Source organism: Prunus persica, chromosome G1 (assembly GCF_000346465.2).
Source record: "Prunus persica cultivar Lovell chromosome G1, Prunus_persica_NCBIv2, whole genome shotgun sequence".
Classification (NCBI taxonomy): domain Eukaryota; kingdom Viridiplantae; phylum Streptophyta; class Magnoliopsida; order Rosales; family Rosaceae; genus Prunus; species Prunus persica.
This window is the reverse complement of record NC_034009.1, coordinates 42806354-42830838: the sequence shown is the minus strand read 5'-3', so window position 1 is coordinate 42830838 and position 24485 is coordinate 42806354. Positions and strand designations below refer to the sequence as shown.

General features: G+C 35.1%; 3 protein-coding genes across 6 annotated transcripts; all 3 read left to right on the top strand.

The window, feature by feature from the left end:
- LOC18792027 (uncharacterized protein At1g04910) lies at positions 9478-15363 on the top strand. Of its 4 annotated transcripts, none has more exons than XM_020554633.1 (12): positions 9478-10009; positions 10606-10683; positions 10994-11093; positions 11176-11243; positions 11899-11987; positions 12087-12267; positions 12360-12488; positions 12598-12731; positions 12822-13035; positions 14239-14423; positions 14537-14632; positions 14798-15363. In XM_020554633.1, exons 1-12 carry the CDS (start codon positions 9890-9892, stop codon positions 14937-14939), a joined length of 1536 nt encoding a protein of 511 aa, XP_020410222.1. In that variant the 5' UTR covers positions 9478-9889; the 3' UTR covers positions 14940-15363. The 4 variants fall into 4 exon arrangements, with proteins under 4 accessions (XP_020410222.1, XP_020410221.1, XP_020410220.1 ...); XM_020554632.1 differs by having other exon boundaries at positions 10585-10683; XM_020554631.1 differs by having other exon boundaries at positions 9478-10045.
- Positions 15462-20061, top strand: LOC18788782 (uncharacterized protein At1g04910). Its single transcript, XM_007225579.2, has 11 exons — positions 15462-16044; positions 16632-16731; positions 16814-16881; positions 17183-17271; positions 17371-17551; positions 17646-17774; positions 17882-18015; positions 18107-18320; positions 18974-19158; positions 19268-19363; positions 19537-20061. The coding sequence occupies exons 1-11, from the start codon at positions 15910-15912 to the stop codon at positions 19676-19678; spliced, it is 1473 nt and encodes a 490-aa protein (XP_007225641.1). The 5' UTR covers positions 15462-15909; the 3' UTR covers positions 19679-20061.
- LOC18789330 (thylakoid lumenal 29 kDa protein, chloroplastic) lies at positions 20372-24436 on the top strand. The gene is made up of 11 exons (XM_007222214.2): positions 20372-20657; positions 20834-20932; positions 21128-21212; positions 21297-21331; positions 21437-21502; positions 21611-21651; positions 22096-22226; positions 22345-22451; positions 23277-23414; positions 23663-23797; positions 23877-24436. Exons 1-11 carry the CDS (start codon positions 20556-20558, stop codon positions 23985-23987), a joined length of 1050 nt encoding a protein of 349 aa, XP_007222276.1. The 5' UTR covers positions 20372-20555; the 3' UTR covers positions 23988-24436.

Below are 24485 nucleotides of genomic sequence, written 5' to 3'. Positions count from 1 at the left end.
CAGTGCTTCAATTTTTATCGAAACTCTATTGTTTAGGTTTAGGATTTAAGATTTAATTCGCATAATAAACATTGTCTTTGTACTTGTTTTTGTTTATCTTATCAATAAAATATTATCGTTCTTTTATCTCAAAAAACACATAACATAAAAACATAAAACAACTTGAATTTCAAACAGTTGGAGGTTTGGGATGTTCATTTAACATTTGTATATAGTAACGTTCTCTTGACAAATTTGTGTTGTGAGACGGAAGTTTATAGTGTCAAAATTTATGAACATGAATCATATATACGTTTGAATGAGAATCAACTTGGTAAATGCTAATATTCACAGGACTTGCAATATAAGCATCTTGTTAGGCACACAATCCGGCAAAAGATGATTTTTGTATAATATTGTATCACTTTAATTTGTACTGATGCAAGTATTTTAGATCTGATTCTCCATAATATTTCCATTTTGTTGTTATGCAGTTCATATCGAAGTTGGTGAATATTGTGTTGTGTCTGCAGCATAATAATAAGACAATTTCATATGTAACAACAAAGAAACAAACTGGCATGACTTTGGTTGTTAGTTCACAGAAACTCCATCCAAGAAATTTCCTGAGGTTATAAATTCAACAGTCAGCTGCCCACGGTCTTTACTATTTAGGGTTGATTTGATCCATACTTCCCTTCTCCTTTAATAAATAAAAAATAAAAAAACACAAATGGAAAAGCCTTTGAGAGTAAAACATGACCTGCGGCGGTCCAAATTCGTGGCAATTTCCAAATTCCACAATGGGTTGTAAAGTTCAAATTGTTAAGCTGGCAGCAAGAGGACATTATTAACAAATTGTATTTAAATTTTAGGATTCCTAACAATACTCTTACCACTTGGCAATTTCCACAAAATTTCAAAATACTTGTACTGTTAATTGCATATTAAAAAGAATACGTGACTAACGGGGTATACTTCAATGAAAAATAGTCTTAATTTGTATATCAAAATCAAAGGTCTCATGTTTAAATCCTCCTGATATCTTAATTGTGTGTGTGTCTTAAAAATTGATAGTTTATTTTAATTTTCTTCTATTGTTTTTTATTTGAGGATTTTTTTTTTTTTTTTTTTTTTTGTCTTGGTCAAAACTCGGGGAAATTATTCAAGGCATATATAGAGTGTATGTATTAATGTAGACTTTGTATAAGACCAATAAAAAAATCGAATAAAGCAAATCATATTTTCATCTTCTGTCACATAACTGATCAATTTTTAAAAAGAAGAAAGAACGCAGAAAGTAGAAAGAGAGAGAAGCCCCAACAAGGAAACATGGTGACCCTAATGATGGAGCAGATAAACTACCCATTATATACCACCTGAATAAGAAAATGGATTTCCTTCCTTTTGCCATCTTTTTCCTTGAAAAAGCCAAATAGTAATGATATAATATAATATTAGCTCCTTGGCACATACGTGATTGGTTTTTTTTTTTAATATTTTAATTTATTTTTTATTTATTAAAATTAAGAAAAGATAATCTATATATATAAAGCAAAAGGCAGAGAATGGTGAAACATTCAAAATACCAGAAAATGCCCTTGGTTAATGCAAACATTAAGAATTCAAATTATTAATTAAATGAGGATAATATGGTAAATTCACACTTTTTCATATTTAAAAAAATTAAAAGAAAAAGAAAAGGCAGATAATGGATCCTATTTTTATGGAACACAACTACCCATTATCTTTTTTAATTCTAAAATAAATTTACTTATTTTTAAAAAAAAACCTCTCGCAAGCGCGGAAGCGCGTGCAGAAAGGCTAGTGTTTCATAAAAATAGAACTTATTATCTGATTTTATTTTATTTTTAATATGAAAATGTGAATTTATCATATTATCTTCATTTAATTAATAATTTTAATTCTTAATGTTTGAGGGTGCATGCGGTCAAGACACTGTATATATCGTCTGAGGGTGATGAATCTATGATTCTAGTATGTATTCTGGTGGGCGCCTGGCTGGTTGTTCTATTGCTGCTTCTAATTTCAGTTGATTGTTTTGAAGTGAAAAAAATGCTCCTTCATTTGATTCTGTGACAGCGGAAGTAAAGTGGTAGATGAATAGTTGCTGCTTGAGGTGGTCTTACAGTGAAAGCCCATTGGGTCCGCGATAATTAATTTTAATTCTTGAACAGTTTTATAGATGATTAGGCCCATCAAGTGTGGGCAATAATAACCTGCCTAATTGTCTTGCAAATTCATTGAGAATAGGGCAAGTACAACATACATACAACAAGAACACAGCCTAAAAGGAGGGATCTCTTCTTTGGAATAGAGTAAATCTAAAGAACATAACAATAAGGCACAACCAACGTAAGACAGCGAGCATAAAAATTGCACATCCTGACAACCCAGCTCAGGCCGGAGCTAGAATTCTTAACATGAAAGGACCAAAATTTCAAAATCACTTTCACATAGGTTTTTCATCTTCAACTAAGAGGACCAGCACTAATCTAATTGTAGTAATTGTATTGTTATATCATATATTTTATAATATATTACAAGAGATTGAAAATTAAATGGGAGGGCCAGTGAACAATCTCTCAATCAATTTGGGACCGGAAACACTTTCAAGTAGAGGGCATTTATCACACAGCTTCCACCAAGACATTTCAGAGTTCGTCATGGAGAGACCTGGTTTAATTTTCCAATTGGTGGTTTTAAATAGAGGGGAGATTTAAATACAATACCTCGAGTGCAAAAATAACTGCTTTTAACTACTTTAACTATAAATCCCTTTTATATTGACCTAATTTAAATGAATATTATAATTATTCTGATTTTTTATTTCTCATGTCCTTACTAACACATATAGAATTAAAAAAAAAAGTTGGCTACTGAGTGCATTTGGAAGTCCCCCAAACTATAATTTCATGCTTTGGGACAGCCCACTAAGCCTGATGGACACATAGAACTATAAACAGAGTCATGCTCACAATGATTTCTAGAATATCTTTTTATTTAAAATTTTAACAATCATCCATTGTTTTATGTGGATATTATGAGATACATGGTATAACTAGATTCTCTTCCAATCACATCACAACATAAAAATGGCTTATCTCACTCTTTTAATAATTTCTCTTGCTACAAATCAGAGAAGGAGAGAGACAAATTATTTTTTATTACAAATTGAATTTAGGTTAAATCACTCTCAAGGACAACATGAAAGGACAAAATCTAAAGATCACTGTGGGTGCCAAGCCCGCCATACAAGGCACTGTCCATTGCCCATGGCAATATCCACCAACTCCCTATCTCTCTAGTTACTACAAAGTTTAATCCAAAAGAAAAAAAGGTGGCGTAGGGTTTGAGAATAATATGATAGATGAACTTAGTAAACAGATTTTTGTAAATTTTTTTGGGATGAAAAAATTATGTTATCAGGTAGAGAGGGAGAGTTGCCCTAGTAGTTTTTTATCAGGTCATTTGTACTTATTTTTTCAGTGTTAATATTGTGTTTATATTTACGTCCTTTAATTTTTTTTTAAAATTATTAAATACTCTAAATCCCAAACACTTAACTCATAAACGCTAAATCGACACAAGATCAACACTAATTATCATAGATATTCTTCTGTAATTTACAACTATAAATTAGCCCAATTATATGCCCATTATTAGTAGTAGCTGCTACATAAATTGATCAATTTATGTCAATTCATAACTAACTAGCTTTGGCTGTCGCTTGCGGAAATTAGGTTTAGTGCAGTGCGTTTGTTGATCTTTCAATTGAATCCACAAGGCATACAGCCAGCCAACCCCGTAGAAAGTGGATGTCGAGCTTTCATGAAAAAGAACCAAGCCCCACAGATATATATGCTCTATCTGGCAATGAATCCCTTTTTGTTTTTCTCCTTGTATTGAGTGATAGTGGTAGGTGACTTTGAATTTATGAGTTCTTCAACAGTTATACCATTCAAAAAGACCACTAATTATGATTCGGAAGAAAACCGAAAAGATTTTGGCACAAAAAACATTGGTTTTGGTTTGTAATCATAAGCTTTTTTAATGGATCTGTTTGCCACTTCTGAGTTCTAAGCCAACAACTCCTACCTCGCGTACACTTGACTTGTTAACTTGCTATGCGTCTCTGTCCTGATCCAAAGCCGTGTGTCCTATCATAATAGACTTCTAAATTTTTTAATTCCCTTTGGTTTTTGAATTTGGAAAAATAAGAGGGCGAAAGTTGAAGACCAGTCGTAGGTATTGGATGGATACAAAGATCACTTCCATAGGTATCGTGTCGTTATTGTTAAAGCGTAAATGGATACGGATTGTGACAATTTCTTTTTGGGCTTCTTTTTAGTCAATTTAGAAAATTTGGCACCAAATTTCATAATATAGATGATTTGTGTTATGATGATAAACTTATTCTGTTATAATTCGTATTTAAAGAGTTGTTTTTAACTCCCAACTTTCAAATCAAGTTTTTCAATTAAACTTTTGCTGATTTTTTTAACTTTTTATCGACACGGAATTCATATCAATCAACGGTTGAAAAGTACACACACCGACACATATACGTGTGCAAGAATACAATGTACTGTGTACCTCATACGTACGCAAATCAAATATTTTAGAAGCTTGTATACTCCTTAATTTAATTATCACTTCTTGGGTTGATGTTTTCGTTTTCATTGGTCATGATGCTGTGGAATTGGCCACTCCAAACTTGTCGTGTGCAGTACGTGACTTGTGGGACTACGACTTTTCAAAGTCTTGTTGAATTGCTTATTAGGGACTGACTTATATATCGAGTTTTTTTTGGTCAGTTCTGCTAATTATGTAGTGTAAATGATACTAATCATCAATCCAAATGTGCATATTCGTAGGTTGAACAAATGACACAAGTGCATAATTTTGTCCTCTAGTTTTTCATACGAATATGCTAAACAGCTTCTGATGTCCTGCCACTGCTGATAAGCCTATTTTAATCATTCACACTAAGAACTCTTAAAGTATGATATCCTGCCGATGCTAAATAAATAAGTGTTACTTTAGGACAAACAAAATATTTATATATATATTTTTAAAGGTGTTAATTTAATTTTTTAAATAACTCAAATTTAAGAAGAAGAAAAATATGAAAAACAAACACAAACCACTTCATCATAAAGGACAAACAAATATATAAAATACTAATATATTACAAAAAATAAAAATAAAATGTTAAACAAGAGTCTACAGAAATTCACTATAAATAAGAAATAAACTTAGAACTAAAAAACAAGTCTAATGGCACTTGCGTCAGCACGAGATTAATAGTAATTTTCTTTTTAAATAAATATTCTAAATTATTTTAATATATAAAAAGAGAAATTAAACTCGGATGTCTGTGATTAATATTAATGTTTATAAAATTATAAAAAGATAAATAAAATCAGTGCCTAGATTGGCGATCGATCTTCACACCATCACATGTGCTCATTATTGTTGTTGTTTATTATTCAAATCAAAATCAAATGTATTAGATCCTGTGGCCATGGTTCTTTTCTTGGTGTCAAATGCTTCTTCAAAATAAGGCAAGCAAAATTGTGCAGGGGGGAATAAGGGACTCACTTGCTCTTCAATTCTTCATGCAAGGATCTTCTGCCACGTATTGTACAATTATTCCATTTTTATTTTTAATTATTGAACTCGAACCAAAGTTGGTGCTTTCTTCAAAATTAAACAATACATTCAAAATCATGGATTTTTCTTGACCAGTCTCCACACGACACGTAGCCTGGTAATCAGATGTGATGCCTTACCTTGGAGCCACGTCGAAAGTTGGTCGTTTTGAAAAAGAACTCAACCCACCTCCGCAACAACAAAAAGGAATAACGAAAAGAGGAAGCAACGCAAACACTAGACACTACAAAGTGTTTTCTAATCACGTGTTATCTTTAATCATGTCGTTTAGATTTTTTATTACATCTTTTTAAGTGAATATTTCCAAAGTTTTTATGGGCATTTTGCAAGTTATCTTTGGTTTTTATTTACTTTGACATCGACTTAATTACCAAATTATTTTTATGCATTCGATTAAGCAACGTAATCAAACTGGTTAAGAAATTCTTGTGTTTTCAATTAATGTATGAGACGTAATGTAATTTTCCTCGATCAATCGGTTAACCACACGTATTAAATTATTAATGTTGAGGAAGAATCTTGCTTCTAAAGTTAGTTCACTCAAAAAAAAAAAAAAAATCCCATAAAAATGATGCCTACTACGATGTATTTTAGATCATGACATTTTTTTATCAGTGCTAGATAGGGACTCATCATATATAAACAGACTTTTTTTTTAGTATAAACGATAATCTTATAGGAGATGAGGATTTAAGAATGGTTGATATACATATACACATAGTTTCGGAAACTAATATTGTCCATACACACATATATATATATATATATAATACGGTTTAAGAATTATATATAATACGGAATGAATGTGACATAAATTGTACATCTATACGTAAATTTGTATGTCATTTATTAAAAAGAAAAATATCTCTAACTAAAACTTTGTTTTCGTTTTTTTTTTTTCCTCATGCAGCGGTAAACCTCAGGTTGCGTACATATACTTCTACCCCTAAAAATCTAAAATGGAAAATGCATGAAAGGAGCGTGAGATGTCTCCTTTTTTGGAAAATTAATTTTCTTCTTCTTTCCAGCTAATGTATTCTTGTCTACACATGGAAAAATGTCACATGAGAGGGCCCCTCGTCGGCTACTGTATCATACAAAGTGAAGAAAGACAGGAGGAGGGGTGAGAGACTCACGAGAACAAAGGAGGGCTTGTTTGTTGAGGCAAAGAAAGAAAGAGCCTTGAAGATTAATGCAAAATTGCTTTTCCAAATATCACTTTTGTCTTTTTCGCTGGTTTTATTCGTCATCCAGTACCGGCTGCTGTTTTGGATATGTCCCGTCCTGGTGTACAGTACAGACAATGAAATTTCTTTGTACATTTCTGATCGACCTATATATAACTTGCAATATTTCTGCAATCATGGAGTCCTTTTCATAGACACCATAACCCTTGTATTCTGGCTTCTCTCATCTCGTGGGTATGTTCGTACACACAATTTTTTTTCTTTTTTCAATATAATTCAAAAGGAAAAGAAAAGCAAGAAACAAATTTTAAAAAAAGTTGTAAAAGCTCATCACGTGCTAGATTTTTAACCTAATCCTTGACTATGATTGAATTCTCTAGAGTATATATATTAGTTATTTCAAGCATTACTTTGACATGGGCATGGAGTTTCATACATATTCTAAATCGCAGTACATGTTAAAAACAACTTTTCGCTTCCCATATGCAATGAAACATAGCCTTAGTAGTAATGTTATTAGTAAAATATTGCAAAGAAAAAGTAAGAAAACAAATTCGTGAAGGTGACACAAGTAGAATATCTATAACTCCTTATAAAATTTTATTAAGTTTCTCAACTTTTCAATGTATGACATTTTTTTTATATTCTCACACAACTTTACACGTGTGAAGATATTTCAAGTCTAATATGTGAAAAAACCTGACATGATACCATAAAGAAAGTTAAGATTTTACGCTAGAATCAATTGGCAATGAGATCCGTCAAACTCATTTTAAGCCATTGATATAGATTTTTCAATTTTCCAATATGAGGCATTTCTCACATTTTCATACTACCGTAGTCTGACTGTGAATTTCAACCGCATATCCCTATCAAAACAATAACGCGTTGCTTGAAAGAGTTTTATGGTGCATTAGGTTTTGATGTGAAAACCATGTAAGATACACCATACGTACATGTTAAGTTGTGGATCCGAGTGCAATGCACGCAACTAGAGAGAGAGAGAGAGAGAGAGAGAGAGAGAGAGAGAGAGAGAGAGAGAAATATCCAGTTAATTTATGAGTGTCGTCTGCGGGGCACATGCAGACCATCCTCTCCATCAATGCAACTCATCTCTTGACTCAATCGTCTTGAGATCCACAGGGCCACACTACTTCCCCCCACCACTCCTGCAGCTTTCTCAGGTCGGTAGAAGACTTTGCCATATAACCTAGGGAAACTCACAACGTACCTAATTAACGCAATTATTTTTCATATTTATCTTGATTAAATTATGTACATGCATAATATCATAAAATCAGGTCAAAGGTGAGGGAGAGTTACTTAATTTTAAAATGATTTTAATCGGTTAATATCCTAATTAGGAAGAGAAAAATAAAGAAAGAGAGAAGCTTTAGCCCGAGTTGAAGGACAAGGTACAAGTTAAAAAGAAAAATTCATACTAGCACGTCTCTAATTCTGGATTTTTATTTATTATTTATTAAAGACATAGGTGAGGATGAATTTTGGAGCTGCAAATTTATATTTTTGTAATTTATAAATAATATATATCATTTTATTGCATTTTTCCATGGATAAACAAAATGTTCGCATCTACAGGAGTTGCTGGTTGTGTTGTGATCACTTGTTGTAAACATTTGTACAATAAGCACGCACTTGTACACATGGCTTTGGTTGCGATCACTTTTAATGCCACATGCATATCATTACTAACTGAGGACGTCTTAACTTAATATGAGTTAAAAAAAAACTTTTTTACGTACATAAATACTCCAAATATAATTGGAGTAATTTAATTTTAAACTTTAGTGTCCAAGAAATTCTTCGCTACAAGTATCATATCATTATATAGTGTTACAGTCCATTTATATTACAACATATGTTTTTATTAACATTATACTTTAATTCATTGTCCACCTAAATGATATATTCTTTATATTTTATTTATTTTTGACACATTTTTTTTAAGGATATTTTTTTATTAAGATGAGCGATGATATACTAAACTCACACATACTACACAAATATTAAGACTCGAACCCAGTACCTTTCTTGGGGAGAATAATTTCTCCAAATCACTACATTAATGGGTCATTAGCATTTAGTTTTACCTTATAATATGATGAATTTGCAATAAAGTGACCCAACACACATCTCGAATGTAGTTCTCTTAATCACTTAATTTACAAATTCTTTGCAGTTAATAGATAAAATTTTACTTAGCCTATATATATGCATTTCCTTAATTGTCATATTCATCATCTAAAATTTGACTAATGTTTTGAGGCTAATTTAATAACATATGCGTTGGTTCAAATTGAACACAATATTTAAGACAGGATCTCTTAGTCAGATCAAATGTCTCCTTCTGTTAGAAAAAAGGTATTAGAGAATATTTAAATTTCTATCAACAAAAATTTAACTAAAATTCAAATAAATTTGTTATTTTTGAATTAGAAACATTTAATTTCTGAGGGGAAAGTTATCAAATTTGAAATAGAAATAATCTTTGTGGGGTTTATGATATAAGTGGTATACCATTTTTAAAAAAAATTTCTTTTACTAGATTCTTGCCTTTCTTTTTCATAAATTATAGAAAAGAAAAAGAGAGAGAGAGAGAGAGAGAGAGAGAGAGAGTAGAAGAAGAAGTTTAGATGGGGAACAATCTTTTCTTGAAAGTAATTGAAATTACCATCTGTTTCTGTCCTCCTTCTTTAAATTCGTTTTGGTTTATATAACCGAATAGATACTCTCTCTGCCGCTTGCCATCGCTAATAAACAGACCAAACTACCAAGAGCAAGCAAAGCGGCAAAAACCCAGAAAAGCACAAAAGCAAAAACAGCATAAACCCGAACACAATCGCCCGAGTTCAGCCGAACCGGCTTCAGCTCAGCGCACAAACCCACGAACCCACGAAGCCCACAAAAACCCACAAACTAAAGACGCAGTCTTTTATTCACATTCTTCTCTTCGTTTGGATTTGTGTGCAAAAATGGCTCTGAACGCCTGAGCTTTAGATACCCAGATGCAGAAGAAGAGGTGGATAGCATTGACCGCACTGAGGAAGGTGCTAACGTGCGCCATATGCTCAATAGCGCTAGTGGCTCTCTTCTCTGTCCACGTACATGTCTTCCCTTCTTCAAAGGTCCCTAACTTCTCTGACCCCTTCAAGCTCCCCACGGTGATCCCCAAACCCAACCCCTCTCTGTTTTCTCTTCCTTTTTCTTTCTTCTCTTATTTTCGGAAAAAGCAAAAGCAAAAAATTCAATTTCATGATCTTTTAAATTCTTTTTCCTTTTGTTGTTGTTGAGAATTTCTCTGTACCCTCTTCCACAATCAGTGGGATTTAGATTTTGATCATCACTATTTGTTTGTACTGCTGAAAATGCTGTTGGGTTTGCTAATTTTTTTTAATAAAAAGGCTGTAGATTTCAATCATCTTTTTTATTATTACCATGTATGTGTTTCTGGATCTTTGACTCAATATCCGAGTGGTTTTTGTTTTTAGTTTCATTTTGTTATGTTTATTGGGGATTAGGTGTGGATACTCATTGACTACGATTGACTTCCCATATGGGGAGTTTCTTTCATAAGTGTTTTTGTTTCTTAAAAAGAAAAAGGAAAATAAAGGCTTTTTTTTTTGCCTTTTACATTTTGTTTCTGGAAAATATTTTGTGGGTTGATCTGAATTCGTGTTGTATGTTTTTACTGATTTTGTAGCAACATGATATTAAATACCAGAAGTTGAGCGCTGAGCAAAGCTGGACACTGGAGCTCGCCCCGCCCCATCTGTTGAAAGCACCTCTGCCTTCTCGCAAGGTTTTGTCTTTTGATCGTAACTTATATAATTGATGATTTCTTTATGTGTTGCGTTTGATGACTGATAATTGTGACAAATGAGAAAAGATAAAGAAGAACAGTTTTGAATATCTCAACTTCAAGTGGGAATAAAATACTAAGAAACAAGGATATAATTTGTGTTGCTGATTTTTTTTTGGAGGGAAGAAAATGCTCCATATCCCTTTAGTTAGGACTGAGGACTTAGTTCTGACTCTTATAGATTTAGATACATTTGTTCATGTGAAAAAGTTATGCATCTTTCATGTTTTCACTCCTTTAGACTTGACAGTTGGATGGTTCAAGTGGGACTGTGGAAACTGACAAGCTATGGAAGCCTCCACCAAATCGAGATTTTGTGCCATGTGTAGAGCCAAGTCCCAATTATACATGTAAGTTACTGATTCAGCTCTATTATGTAGCCGAGGCACATCCTTGGTGTTGCTAATATCTATTTTGCTGTTGTTTATTCAGCTCCTACAGAGTCACGTGGTTACCTGCTAGTTCATACAAATGGTGGGCTCAACCAGATGCGTGCTGGGGTCTGTAAACACTCCTTTCTTATATGTCTTGTTCTGTGAAATATATGTTGATTGATTACTTCATTGAATATTTCTTGCTAGATATTGATCCTGTCAAAATTTTGGTTTTGGAAACAGAAGTTCTTTTATGTTGGTTTTCTCATTGGTAGATCATAGGGGAAAGAGAACTTGGACAACAGCAGTCCTCTCTTTATCCGTACTAAATAAGGCACTTAAGCTCCTCTCCCATTATTTTTATGCAGAATAGATAGTTGCATTAATTAATTGACTGATGCACTTAAGATAGCTTTCTGTAAGTGCATGTAGTAAAAATAAATATGGAGTTCATGGGTGCACACTTTTGACTTGGCTGAACAGAGGTGGACTTTTGTGAGGTTATGTTTGTACCTATGTAATATTTAGATAAAGTGCATGATTTAACAGACAGAAAACCTTGAAACTGCCCAATTTTTAGCGCTCCGGTGTAGCAGCAACACTTTATGTCACCAATGTATTTGCCTAACTGATTGGTGTGTTTCAGTCCACACAAAGAAGCCATAGAATGTTTCGTTTGACTATATGTATATGAAAAGTTTATCATGAATTATCCATTATTTGATGAATATCATCATCTTACTGTTGTATGGAGCTAAAATGTGTTGTCCTTGAATTGTAGATATGTGACATGGTAGCTGTAGCCCGTATCATAAATGCCACTCTTGTAATTCCGGAACTTGATAAACGATCATTTTGGAAAGACTCTAGGTAGCACTGCGGTTTGTTTTACTTACTGAGTCATTCTTTCTTTTTTCTTAGCTTTTATGTCAGTGATGCAAAAACTTGTTTCATTTCTTTGTTACACAGCAACTTCTCAGATGTTTTCGATGAAGATCATTTTATCAATGCTCTAGCTAATGATGTCAAAATTATAACAAAGCTACCTAAGGAACTGGCCACTGGTACCAGAGCGGTTAAGCATTTTAGAAGCTGGTCTGGTATGGATTATTACCAAGAGGAGATAGCTAGCCTCTGGGAAGAATATGAGGTGTGGTTTCTGGAACACTCTGGTTTATGCAATTTATTTTATAAGTTCTTTTTTGAAAATCATCTTGTTAAACACATTATTCTTTTCCTAAGGTTATTCGAGCTGCCAAATCTGATTCTCGCTTGGCAAATAACAACCTACCTCTAGATATACAGAAGCTTCGCTGTCGTGCTTGTTATGAAGCTCTACGCTTTGCACCTCAAATTGAAGCAATGGGAAAAGTAAATACTTAATTCTAAACACTCATTTGATTTCTGTAGTGTCTATGTAACTTTTTGTCATGCTCTATAACCATTATTAAAGTTTTTTCTTATTTCATTAATGTTGTAGTTGTTAGTTGATCGGATGAGGTCCTTTGGTTCTTATATTGCTCTGCATTTACGATTTGAGGAGGACATGCTTGCCTTTAGTGGATGCACACAGGATTTATCTCCAGCTGAAGCTGATGAACTAAGGATCATTCGGTAGGAAATGCTGATATGGCGAGGAGTTCTGTTATTTTATTGATAGTCCTTGCTTTTTTGATGCCTGACTTTCTCATTTGGAACTTGTAGAGAAAACACCTCATACTGGAAAGAAAAGGAAATTGATCCCATAGAACGGAGATCCAAAGGGTTTTGCCCCTTAACTCCAAAGGAGGTTGGGATTTTTCTTAGCGCTCTTGGGTACCCATCAAACACACCGATATATATTGCTGCTGGAAAGATATATGGGGGCGATTCTCATATGGCTGCTCTGCGATCCCGTTATCCAATACTGATGAGCAAGGTATGGTTGATGCTTATGCTTGATTTTCTTCATTTTGTTGCGTAACTGAGTGACAAATGGAATATTATAAGAATTTTGAAATGTCCGTGGTTGGGCTTGAAGTGAACATTGAACAACATTCAAATTTACAGAGATTATAGATGGAGAAGTATGATGCACAATATTTAATTGAATATTTTGACCACATACATTATTATAATTTTAATCTGATAATGGGCAGGCCAGATTTGACCAATTAATCTCTTTGGAGCCAAAATTACTTACAATTATAATATCCAACATAATAGCATTCATGTGCATTTCACTGTGATCTGGCTGTACATTTTTAATTATTTAATAAAAGCTGGGTACAATGAAAGGATTTTCTCTGGCTGTACATCATTAAGAAAAAAGACCACCAAAGTAGAATTTATCTATAAAGTTGTGAGGACTTCAAGATTAGGGTTTCTTGGGGTGAGCACTGGTAGCATGTTAGTATGAACCTGCTGATATAGCACTGAAGGTTATCAAAGATAAGACAGATATGAATCGAGACCCATGTGGATCAACATGCACAACACCTCAATTTCTTTCAGAAATGTAAAAAATGACATTAGAGCAGCAATTCTCTTGGATGAAGGTGGAAATTTAACCTGCAAGTCAATTATGAGTGTCCAAGTTATCTTTTCAAAATTCACCGCCTTTCTTTTGGGTGTCAATACCTGCAGGAACCTCATTCTGAAAGAAACTGTGATGGGTTGGGTGTTGCTGAGTGTTGTAAAATCTTAAGTGATCTTTTGCTTTGTGTTATGCTTGTCAGTCATTTATAAGTATGAGGCATTTAAGTTAGTTTTGTTGACTGTGATGGATCTGTATGATTGGGCTAACAGATGAAGAAAGTGAGTGCTGTCATTCTTCTGCTACTGTATTTAGATTTTGTTATTTTCAAGGGGAAGAGGGTGAGATATCTTTACTTAAAAGTGTCATGAGGACAAAGTCAGCATAGATTCAAATAATTATTTGGAAAATTGTGGAAGTACAAATCATCTGTCTATTAGTCACGAGGAATGTTGAGGGTTACTAAAAAAAAAACCATTTTGATTTTTTAATTCATTTGTATATGCATAGTTTCTGGGGATGGATGGGTTGCTATAATCCAAACATATGGATTAATTTGTCAATACTGCTGTGATGATTTGTCCATTTATTGGTCTTAACTTTCAGGAAACATTGGCATCCGTTGAGGAGCTTGAACCTTTTACCAATCATGCATCTCAAATGGCTGCCCTTGACTACATTGTTTCAGTTGAAAGTGATGTATTTATACCCTCATACTCCGGAAACATGGCGAGGGCAGTTGAAGGCCATCGTCGCTTTCTTGGACACAGGAAAACAATATCTCCTGACAGGCAAGCCGATTTCATTTTTGGATATATGTAGAGTTGAATTGCTCCCGATACCATTCTATGGTCATAAAATGCTGCAAACTGAATCTGTTTTTATGCTTTTGTGTGTTCATCAGGAAAGCACTTGTTCGCCTGTTTGACAAACTTGAGCATGGAACTCTGAAGGATGGCAAAAATTTATCAAATAGAGTTATTGAAATGCACAGGAAACGGTATGTGATTTCTCAATTTCTCACCAAAAGCTTTGAAGTTCCATGAGAATCACTTTTAGCCCAACATATATCATTTCTGGCTATTGTGTAACTGCAAAACATCCACGACTTCTAGTTTTCTCAAATTTATTGTATAATTAACGGTCCTGCAATGTGGTTACACAGGCAAGGCTCCCCGCGGAAGAGAAAAGGTCCTATTTCAGGAACTAGGGGCACAGAAAGGTTTCGTTCAGAAGAACCCTTTTATGTGAACCCTTTACCAGATTGTTTGTGTAAAAAGGAATTGCCAATGCAAACAACTCTCTAATCACCTCAGATATTTGCAAGATTGTTCCTCTTGAAAAAGATTCCTGTGCCGGAAGTGTGGTGACACTAATCATTCTTTGAAATTTATTCCAACTTTACAAGCTGGTGCTGCCATTGTACGGATAGGGACGCGGAGTTTGTATATCCTGAGTTTAGATAGCTGGTGGTGGTGGTATATCGTAGTGTTGAAGAAGAGCAAAATGCAAGAGTATGCAGGTCAGGGAATGAATTGCCGGAGACAGGGCCTTCCATTTATGACCAAGGCATGTGCTTTGCGAAGTTGGCCTGGTTTCCACTTTCAAGAATTGGATAAAATGATTCATTGGGGATACGAAAATAGTTTATTGTTTGTCTCGAAAGTAACATGCTCTCTTCATGTATTCATGGTCACTAGATGCAATAAAAGTGAAAGAATTCCTTTGTTATTTCTGTTATCATTTTCATTCCTTTTTTTTTTTTTCGTTTATTGGCAGCCCATCGCAAAACATGTCTACATTTCTTTCTGTCTTTTCTTTTCATTCTCATTTCTAAGATCCGTAATTCAGTAATTTCTTATCGTTGATGCATTCAAAGTATGATTTGTAGTTAAATATAATCTCAAGATTAGACACGTGTAATTGATTTTTAATGGTTGATACATGTGAGGTACGATATGCCTGAAACACCATTGAGCGACATACTCTAGCATTCTTGAATCGAATTTTATTTATTTATGCCAATACTATCTCTCCGCCTGTGGCCATTGCTAATAAACAGACCAAACTAACAAGCAACGCGGCAAAAACCCAGAAAGCACAGAGCAAAACATTAAAAACCCAAACATAAAACGGGCGTGTTCAGCTGAACCGCTTCAGCTCAGCGGACAAACCCACAAAAGCCCACAACCGAAAGACGCAATCTTTACTCGCATTCTCTTCATTTGGATTTGTGGGTGATGGCTCTGAATGAATGACTGAGCTTTAGATCCCCAGATGCAGAAGAAGAGCTGGAGAACTTTGGCGGCAGTGAGGAAGGTGCTAACGTGCGCCATATGCTCAATAGCGCTATTGGCTCTTTTCTCTTTCTCGAAGGTCCCCAACTTCTCTGACCCCGTCAAGCTCCCCACGGTGATCCCCCAACCCAACACCTCTCTGTTTTCTCTTTCTTTTTCTCATGTGCACAGAAGGCAAAAACAAAATCTTTCAAAATCATTCGTGAAAATTTAATATTTTTGAAAGTTGGTTTTTACCTTTTCCACAATCAGCGGGATTTAGATTTTGATCATCACCATTCTTTGTTCTTCTATATATTACTGTTGGGCTTGTTAGTTATATAAAGGCTGTGGATTTTTCAGTATGTATGTATTTCTGGATCTTTGACTCAACTTGCGAATAGCTTTTGAGATTAGGTGTGCACATCAATATCATTGATTCGACTGATACTTATATGATTGCTGATAAGTGTGACAAATAACAAAGGTAAAGAAGAAATTTGAATATATCAAATACAGTTTTTTTTTTTTTTGAAAAGGAAATACAGATACATTTGGTCGAGGTGTTTTTATTTGGAGGAAAGAAAAAAAAAAGATAAAAGAAGCGCTATATCCTTTTAGTTAGGAGTTAGGACATAGGTCTGAGCCTTATAGATTTAGATACGTTTGTTAATGTGAAAAAGTTATGTATCTTTCATGTTTTCACTCCCTTATACTCGACAGTTGGACGATTCAAGTGGGATTTTGGAAACTAAAAAGCTATGGAAGCCTCCACCAGGTCTCAATTTTGTGCCATGTGTAGAACCAAGTCCCAATTATACATGTAAGTTACTGATAGAGTTTTATTGTGTAGCTATGGCATATCTTTGGTGTTCCTAATTTACATTTTACTGTTGTTTATTCAGCTCCTACAGAGTCACGGGGTTACCTTCTGGTGCATACAAATGGTGGGCTCAACCAGATGCGTGCTGGGGTCTGTAAACACACTCTTGATATAAAAATATATGTAGATTCATCACAACATTGTATATTTTCTGTTCGAACCCCTGACACCGTGGGTGCTCTAATTCTCTGTGCTGGTTGTGCCAACAACATTACTCTAATTTATCTATCTGCATAGCTGATTGTTGTGTTTCATAATTGTGGATACACAAGCAATATAATGTTTGGTTTGACTATGTATATGAAAATTTTATCATTAATTGTCCATTATTTGATAAATATAATCATCTTACTGTTGCATGGAGCTAAAATATGTTGTCCTTGAATTGCAGATATGTGACATGGTAGCTGTAGCCCGCATATTAAATGCCACTCTTGTAATCCCAGAACTTGATCAACGGTCATTTTGGAAAGACTCTAGGTAGCACTGTGGTTTTGTTTTACTTTTTGAGTAGTTCTTTCTTTCATTTCTTAGCTGTTACGTCATTGTTGCAAGGATATGGTTCATTTGTTTATGCAGCAACTTCTCAAATGTTTTCGACGAAGATCATTTTATCAATGCTCTGGCTAATGATATAAAAATTATAAAAAAGCTTCCTAAGGAACTGGCTACTGGCCCCAGAGCGGTTAAACTTTTTAGAAGCTGGTCTGGTATGAACTATTACCAAGATGAGATAGCTAGGCTCTGGGAAGAATATGAGGTACGGTTTCTGGACACTCTGGTTTATGTGATCTTTTCTAAATTCTTTTTTAATTAGTAAATCATCTTGTTAAACACATTATTCTTTTCTTAAGGTTATTCGAGCTTCCAAATCTGATTCTCGCTTGGCAAATAACAACCTACCTCTAGATATACAGAGGCTTCGCTGTCGTGCTTGCTATGAAGCTCTACGTTTTGCACCTCAAATTGAAGCAATGGGAAAAGTAAAACTCAGATCTAAATGTTTGTTTGGTTTCTGCACTGCCCATGTAACCCTTTTTTTCTTATTCCATAACCTTTATAAAAAAAATCTGTTTGATTAATGTTGTAGTTGTTAGTCAATCGGATGAGGTCCTTTGGTTCTTATATTGCTCTGCATTTACGATTCGAGAAGGACATGCTTGCCTTTAGTGGATGCACACAGGATTTATCTTCAGCTGAAGCTGATGAACTAAGGATCATTCGGTATGAAATGCTTATGTGGCAAGAACTTCTTTCATTTTATGGATAGTCCTCTGGCTTTTGTGATGCCTGACGTTTTATTTGGAACATGCAGAGAGAACACCCGATACTGGAGAGATAAAGAAATTAATCCCACAGAACAAAGATCCAGAGGGTTTTGCCCCTTAACTCCAAAGGAGGTTGGAATTTTTCTCAGCGCTCTTGGGTACCCATCAAGCACACCTATATACATTGCTGCTGGAAAGATATATGGGGGTGATTCTCATATGGCTGATCTACGATCTCATTATCCAATACTGAAGAGCAAGGTATAATTGATTCTTATGCTTGATCATTTACATTTTTCTAAATAACTGTGCTCCAAATGGAATATGATAAAACTTTTGGAATGCCTGTGGTTGGACTTGAAGTGAACATGACATTCAAATTTACGAAGATTATCGATGGAAAAGTAGGACTGCTGTAACAAGGAATGTCCGGACATTACATTATGAGTACTGTAAACCGATGGGATCAATTAATCTCCTTAACTAACTTTTGTTGACTGTGATGGATCTGTGCTATTGGGCTCCAGATGAAGAAAGTGAATGGTGTCTTTCTTCTGCTGCTGTATTTTTAATTCATTTGGATTTTATTATTTTTAGTGGAGGAAGGGAAATGTCATTCAATAAAAAAGATCAGGTGAAGCCCTTTGTGCTAGCCCAAGTGGTGAGGGAGGGTGGGAGAATGAGTACAGTGTCAGCATAGATTGGTATAACTCATGGAAGTCCAAATCAACCATCTATGTATCTCTCTAATTCATTTGAATGAAGATGGGTGGGGGTTAATAAAAAATTCCACTGTTATTTTGTAAATCATTTTGCATGTGTGTCGTTTCTGGAGATGGGTGGGGGTGTTTAAAATCTAAACATGTGGATTATTTTGTAATGCTGGTTTGTCCGATATTGGTCTGCACTTTCAGGAAACATTGGCATCCGTTGAGGAGCTTGAACCTTTTACCAATCATGCATCTCAAATGGCTGCGCTTGACTACATTGTTTCAGTTGAAAGTGGTGTATTTATACCTTCATACACTGGAAACATGGCGAGGGCAGTTGAAGGTCACCGTCGCTTTCTTGGACACAAGAAAACAATATCTCCTGACAGGCAAGGCAACTTCTTTTCCGAATATATGTAAATTTGAACTACCACAACCATCCTATGGCTATAAATGACGCATTCTGAATCTGTTTCTATGCTTCTCTCTGTTCATCAGAAAAGCTCTTGTTGGTCTGTTTGACAAACTTGAGCAGGGAACTCTGGAGGAAGGCAAAAACTTATCAGATAGAGTTATTGAAATACATAGGAAACGGTATGTTATCTCACCAAAAGCTTGGAAGTTCCATGAGAATCATTTTAGCCCAACCAATATCATTTCTGGTTATTGTGAATTGTAAAACATTCATAAATGTTAATTTTTCTCAAATTTATTGCATGATGGGTAAAACCCAATTTGTCGTAACTGTTGTGATGGTGGTTACACAGGCAAGGCTCACCCCGGAAGAGAAAAGGTCCCGTTGCAGGACTTAAGGGCAAGGAAAAGTTACGTTCAGAAGAACCCTTTTATGAGAACCCTTTACCAGATTGTTTGTGTAGGAAAGAATTTCCAGTGCAAACAACTCTTTAATCCTCCCAGATGTTGCAAATGATTCCACTTGACAAAGATTCCTGTGCTGGTAGGGTGGTGACACTATCATTCTTTGCAATTTATTGTAACTTTATAAGTTGGTGTTGCCATTGTACGCGTAGCAACGCGAAGTCTTTGTATATATCACGGTGTTGAAGGGCAAAATGCAAGAGCATGCAGGTCGGGGAATGAATTGCCGGAGAGGGTCTTCCTTTTATAGCCAAGGCATCCTTATTGTGTGCTTTGCAAAGTTTCTATAATTAGATAGAATGATTCATTGGGGATACTAAAATGGATTATTGTTTGTTTACAAAGTAACAAGCAGTCTTCATGTATTCATAGACATTCGATGCAATAAAAGTGAAACCATTGATTGTTGTTTCTGTTTAAAACTCTAAATGATAAATTTGAAAAGGAACTGACCAACCTAGGTATCAAGCGTTCGCATTTGGGCTCTATATCTCTGATTATGTTCTAAGTCACGTGATGAGAAAGATAAAGGATGTATACACCAATGACAAGTAAGTTTTTCTCACCGATGAGCTGAGACAATAGACGAAAAATTAAAATGACATTTTTACCCCTTACCACGAACGTCTGTCTGGCAGGATTTCTAAAGCAAATTACAAACCCATAATCTTCCACATCGTTGTTAGTCGACTTGGGTTGGTTTTGTTGGGTACGAATATCTAGATCCCAGTCAGGCATTAAAGATAGGATAACACAATATCATAAGCCACACGTAAACTATATCCACGACAGTGGCCCACATTAATATCCTCTTCCTAGTCTCCACACTTGAAGAACAGCCTTGACTCTTTTAAGTGGAAACTATAGACTAGACAGGTTCTCAAGTTTTCTCAAAGACAACAAGGCAATGGCAGTCTCCTTCCTATCAACTGTCCCTTCCTTGCTTCCACTTGTTCCTGTCCCTCTCAACATTGCTGCTACCTCTGGCTCCAGATACCCAACTGTTTCTGTAAGTTTTCTTTTTGCCTATGGTACGTACTTGTTTCTCTACACGTCTTTTGAGAAATGGGTTGCTCTTAAATGACAGAAAAGTGCTCTTCGTTTGTATTGTTTTCATTTGAACCCAGTTGTTTGACATTTGCTTATATGAGTAGTGATTGTAGGTTTTGTGATATCGAATTGCAGGTTACAATTCGTTGTAATAAAATTGAAGTTGATACTGCTAATGAGGATAGGTTTCATAGGAGGGACATTCTCAAATGTGTTGGTGCCACCATTGGCATGGTGAGAGCTTTCTTCTCTTTATTATTTGTGAAAATAATGTATCTACTTCATTAAGCTCTGGCAGAGACCCAATTTTCATTATGAGCAACGATATCCATATTTATCATTAAAATGCAGCTCAACTTAATAAATGTAGAATTCCATAAATTAGAGTGAATTGATGATGAGTTTCTGCCAGTTGTAATATCTTCTTAGGAATTGATAAGAAGCTCAGGAACATTTGTTGAAGTGGCTGAGGCTGCTGATCTGATACAACGCAGACAGCGTTCTGAATTTCTTTGTAAGTTTTTTGAATGCTTGTTCCAATGCTAGACTTGAATCATCTACAATATGCTGATCCAGATGCCTATTCCCTTCTAAACAGCAAGTATCAAGGACACCCTTTATCAAGCTATAAAGGTAAATATTAGTGATAGTCATGCTGTATTTAGACCCCATTCACAGTTTAGATTCATCATTCTTCAACTTCATGAGATATTTTCTCCGATCTCCTGTTCGTTTCAGGCAAATCGAGACATTATCCCATCCTTACTAACTCTGGCACTGAATGATGCTATCACTTATGATAAGGTCAGACAAAAAACTTTGCCCTTTGAATTCCATAATATTTCTTTGTTTGGTTAAATATTACTGAGGGAGGAATACAAAATACTTACCTATTTCTGATCAATGTTTTAGGCTTCAAAATCTGGGGGACCAAATGGATCTATCAGATTCAGGTAAACATTATGCACAGGATTTTCTTTAATATGATTTTTTCATTGAAGTGTAACCTTTTCCTCCTGTAATCTTATATTCAAACTGGAGTGGGACTTCATTTTTACTCTCTTTAACTTTCTTTATGCAATTTATAGTGAAGACAAGTCTCTGTTTATAATCATAAGAAGGATGCTTTTCCCAAAGCAACTGGATGATATTTTAGGATGTTTACTCTTATGATTTTTCATTTTACTAGCTTCTTGATCTACCAGGCACGAGTTCTGATATTGTTAAAGTGTTACAACTGAATGGGAAAAGGACTAAAAACGTGAACTTTGCATGAAATCGTTGCATTGCAGTTTCAGTTTCTTCTTTCTCTATCCTTTCTTTTCTCTGTGCAATTTGGTTTTTAACCTTGTACAAAAGCTACCTTCACTTTCTTCTCCACTTTTTCTTGCATAAAGCTCAGAGATAAGCAGACCTGAAAACAAGGGGCTCACTGCTGCTTTGAATTTCATAGAAGAAGCAAAGAAGGAAATTGATTTGTATTCCAAGGGTGGACCCATTTCCTATGCTGATCTGATCCAATTAGCAGGTTGTACAATATCACAATATTTGAAACATGCATCGTTGACATGGCATTGAATGACATATGGGGGTTGTTTGATAAATGGTACCATGGTCTATAATTCAGTTGCCTTCATTCTATACAGCACAAAGTGCCACAAAGCAAACCTTTCTTGCTGCTGCAATTCGCAAATGTGGAGGGAATGAAGAGAAGGGAAATTTATTATACACTGCATATGGTTCAAATGGTCAGGTTTGTTCTCCATTTGTCTTGTTTACAGATACTCCGAATACCATTAGGTCGTTATTGAAACCGTTGATTTATAATTTATATGGTCAGTGTTTTAAGTTCTTGATATATTGAATTAATTATTAGATGAATTTATTTTAGTATCAATACTACATGGTACTCTTTGTGTGATTTCAGCCTGAAACAGCTGATTATTAAAATGGTGTTTGAGAATGATTCTCACATGAAAGTTCAGTTGAGAAATAACCCTCACAGTTGTCTTTGTCAGTAGATCAACCTGATGGTCCTCAGAGACATAGGATGTCTTCTATTTTATTTTCCCTTTTCCAGGATCAGATTCTAAAACAAACAGGGTTCCAGTTTTGTTTATGAGTTAGCCAAGTTCTGTGATTCTGTCAGTGAATTTGTAATGAAATTAGGCTCTACTATATAAAACTAGCTTTTTTCATGCCAGTTAAATCATGGGTTAAAGGTTTGGTAGAGTTGATTCTTAAACTGTGTCGACATATTAATTCTTCTTACTGCATTGATGCATTTTCAAATGAACTGGTGTTTATATTTGAAGTGATTGGTTGTATAAACTTGAAAATGTGCAAGTTTCTTTCTCCCCACTTTTTGCTTAGCAAGATTTGAATCTAGGACCATCCTCATCGCAACCTTACCACCTGAGTAAAGCTCAGCTGGCATCGGGAATTTATTTGATGTAGGAATACTTGTTTATAAAGCTTATTAGAGGTCCATACATATAATTAGCTGCATTAATTTTCTTCACTATAGGAAATTATGGGTTAAGGCATGTAATGCATACAACCATTCTTGTGCCAACAGTGGGGCTTGTTTGAAAGGAATTTTGGACGGAGCGATACCCAGGAGCCAGACCCAGAGGGAAGGGTTCCCCAGTGGGACAAAGCAAGTGTGCAGGAATTGAAGGACAAGTTCTCTGCCCTTGGCTTGGGACCCCGCCAGGTTTTCTTGGTTTTTTTAATTTACTTATACAGCTGCAATTGCATGTTAGGATCGTTCTTCTTTACCAAGTTCAACCATGAACCTTAAAAACAAACAGACTTGCAGCGCAAGAAAATCACTCCATGGTTGAACTTGTGAACTTTAGATGAAGAAGAATGGCAGTTCTTGTAGCAATGGAACTTCTTCTGTCACTACTTTTGGGGTCATTATTAATGATTATTGATTCTAGCATATTATTGTTTTGCCAGCTAGCTGTTCTGTCTGCATTCTTGGGTCCTGATCAGGTAGCCACAGAAACTTTATTAGCTGCTGATCCTGAAGTTTTTCCATGGGTTCAGAAATATCAACGTAGCCGAGAAACAGTATCCGAAACAGATTATGAGGTCAGTGCAATCTGGAAATATGTCTGCATGGTTTTGTTAACATTTTAGATCTCACTGTTGGTTTAAAATTCTCTTTCAGGTTGATCTGATCACTACTTTCACAAAACTGAGTAGTTTGGGACAACAAATCAATTATGAGGCGTATACTTATCCAGTCAAAAAAGTAGATTTCAGCAAACTCAAATTGTAGAAAGATCACAATACTCACTAGAGCAGTTCCAGCTCCAGCTAGTCAACCTTCGATTCTTGCAACAATCTTATAGAGACTGGTTTGTTTGACCCACGGATAGCTAAAATGTTATGAAATTGGAAAAAATTAACAAGAATGAGGTTAAAGAGGTTATTGTGGTACCTACTGCCAATGCCCGCAGTTTCAGTACAATATTGTATGTCCCATATTTACCAGCAGTTTCAGACCAATGGCCATTTTCGACCCCAAAATATAACAATGTGAATCTTCGAGCCGCTCAGCTTATTATTGGTGTTTTAGTTGTCGGGTTAAGGAAACCATCTCTCTTTTCCATTTTTGTTTTCCTTTTACTTCTCTCTTTTAAACTGTGTAATGTCACATTTTCACAACCAATGTGGTGTTAGTTGAAGAGAGAGAGATTCATATGATTGATGAACAACTGCACTGAACATGGAACTCCCTCTGTTGGATTGCTGTTATATTGGAACTTCCCAACAG

Coding starts and splice junctions, on each gene's coding strand:
- LOC18789330 (XM_007222214.2), top strand. CDS start 20,556: ATGGCAGTCTCCTTCCTATCAACTGTCCCTTCCTTGCTTCCACTTGTT. Junction 21,213..21,296: donor ACAGCGTTCTGAATTTCTTT/GTAAGTTTTTTG, acceptor CCTTCTAAACAG/CAAGTATCAAGGACACCCTT. Junction 22,227..22,344: donor TGATCTGATCCAATTAGCAG/GTTGTACAATAT, acceptor CATTCTATACAG/CACAAAGTGCCACAAAGCAA.
- LOC18792027 (XM_007221748.2), top strand. CDS start 9,890: ATGCAGAAGAAGAGGTGGATAGCATTGACCGCACTGAGGAAGGTGCTA. Junction 11,244..11,898: donor TCAACCAGATGCGTGCTGGG/GTCTGTAAACAC, acceptor CTTGAATTGTAG/ATATGTGACATGGTAGCTGT. Junction 12,489..12,597: donor AAATTGAAGCAATGGGAAAA/GTAAATACTTAA, acceptor TTAATGTTGTAG/TTGTTAGTTGATCGGATGAG.
- LOC18788782 (XM_007225579.2), top strand. CDS start 15,910: ATGCAGAAGAAGAGCTGGAGAACTTTGGCGGCAGTGAGGAAGGTGCTA. Junction 19,159..19,267: donor AAAACAATATCTCCTGACAG/GCAAGGCAACTT, acceptor TCTGTTCATCAG/AAAAGCTCTTGTTGGTCTGT. Junction 19,364..19,536: donor ATTGAAATACATAGGAAACG/GTATGTTATCTC, acceptor GTGGTTACACAG/GCAAGGCTCACCCCGGAAGA.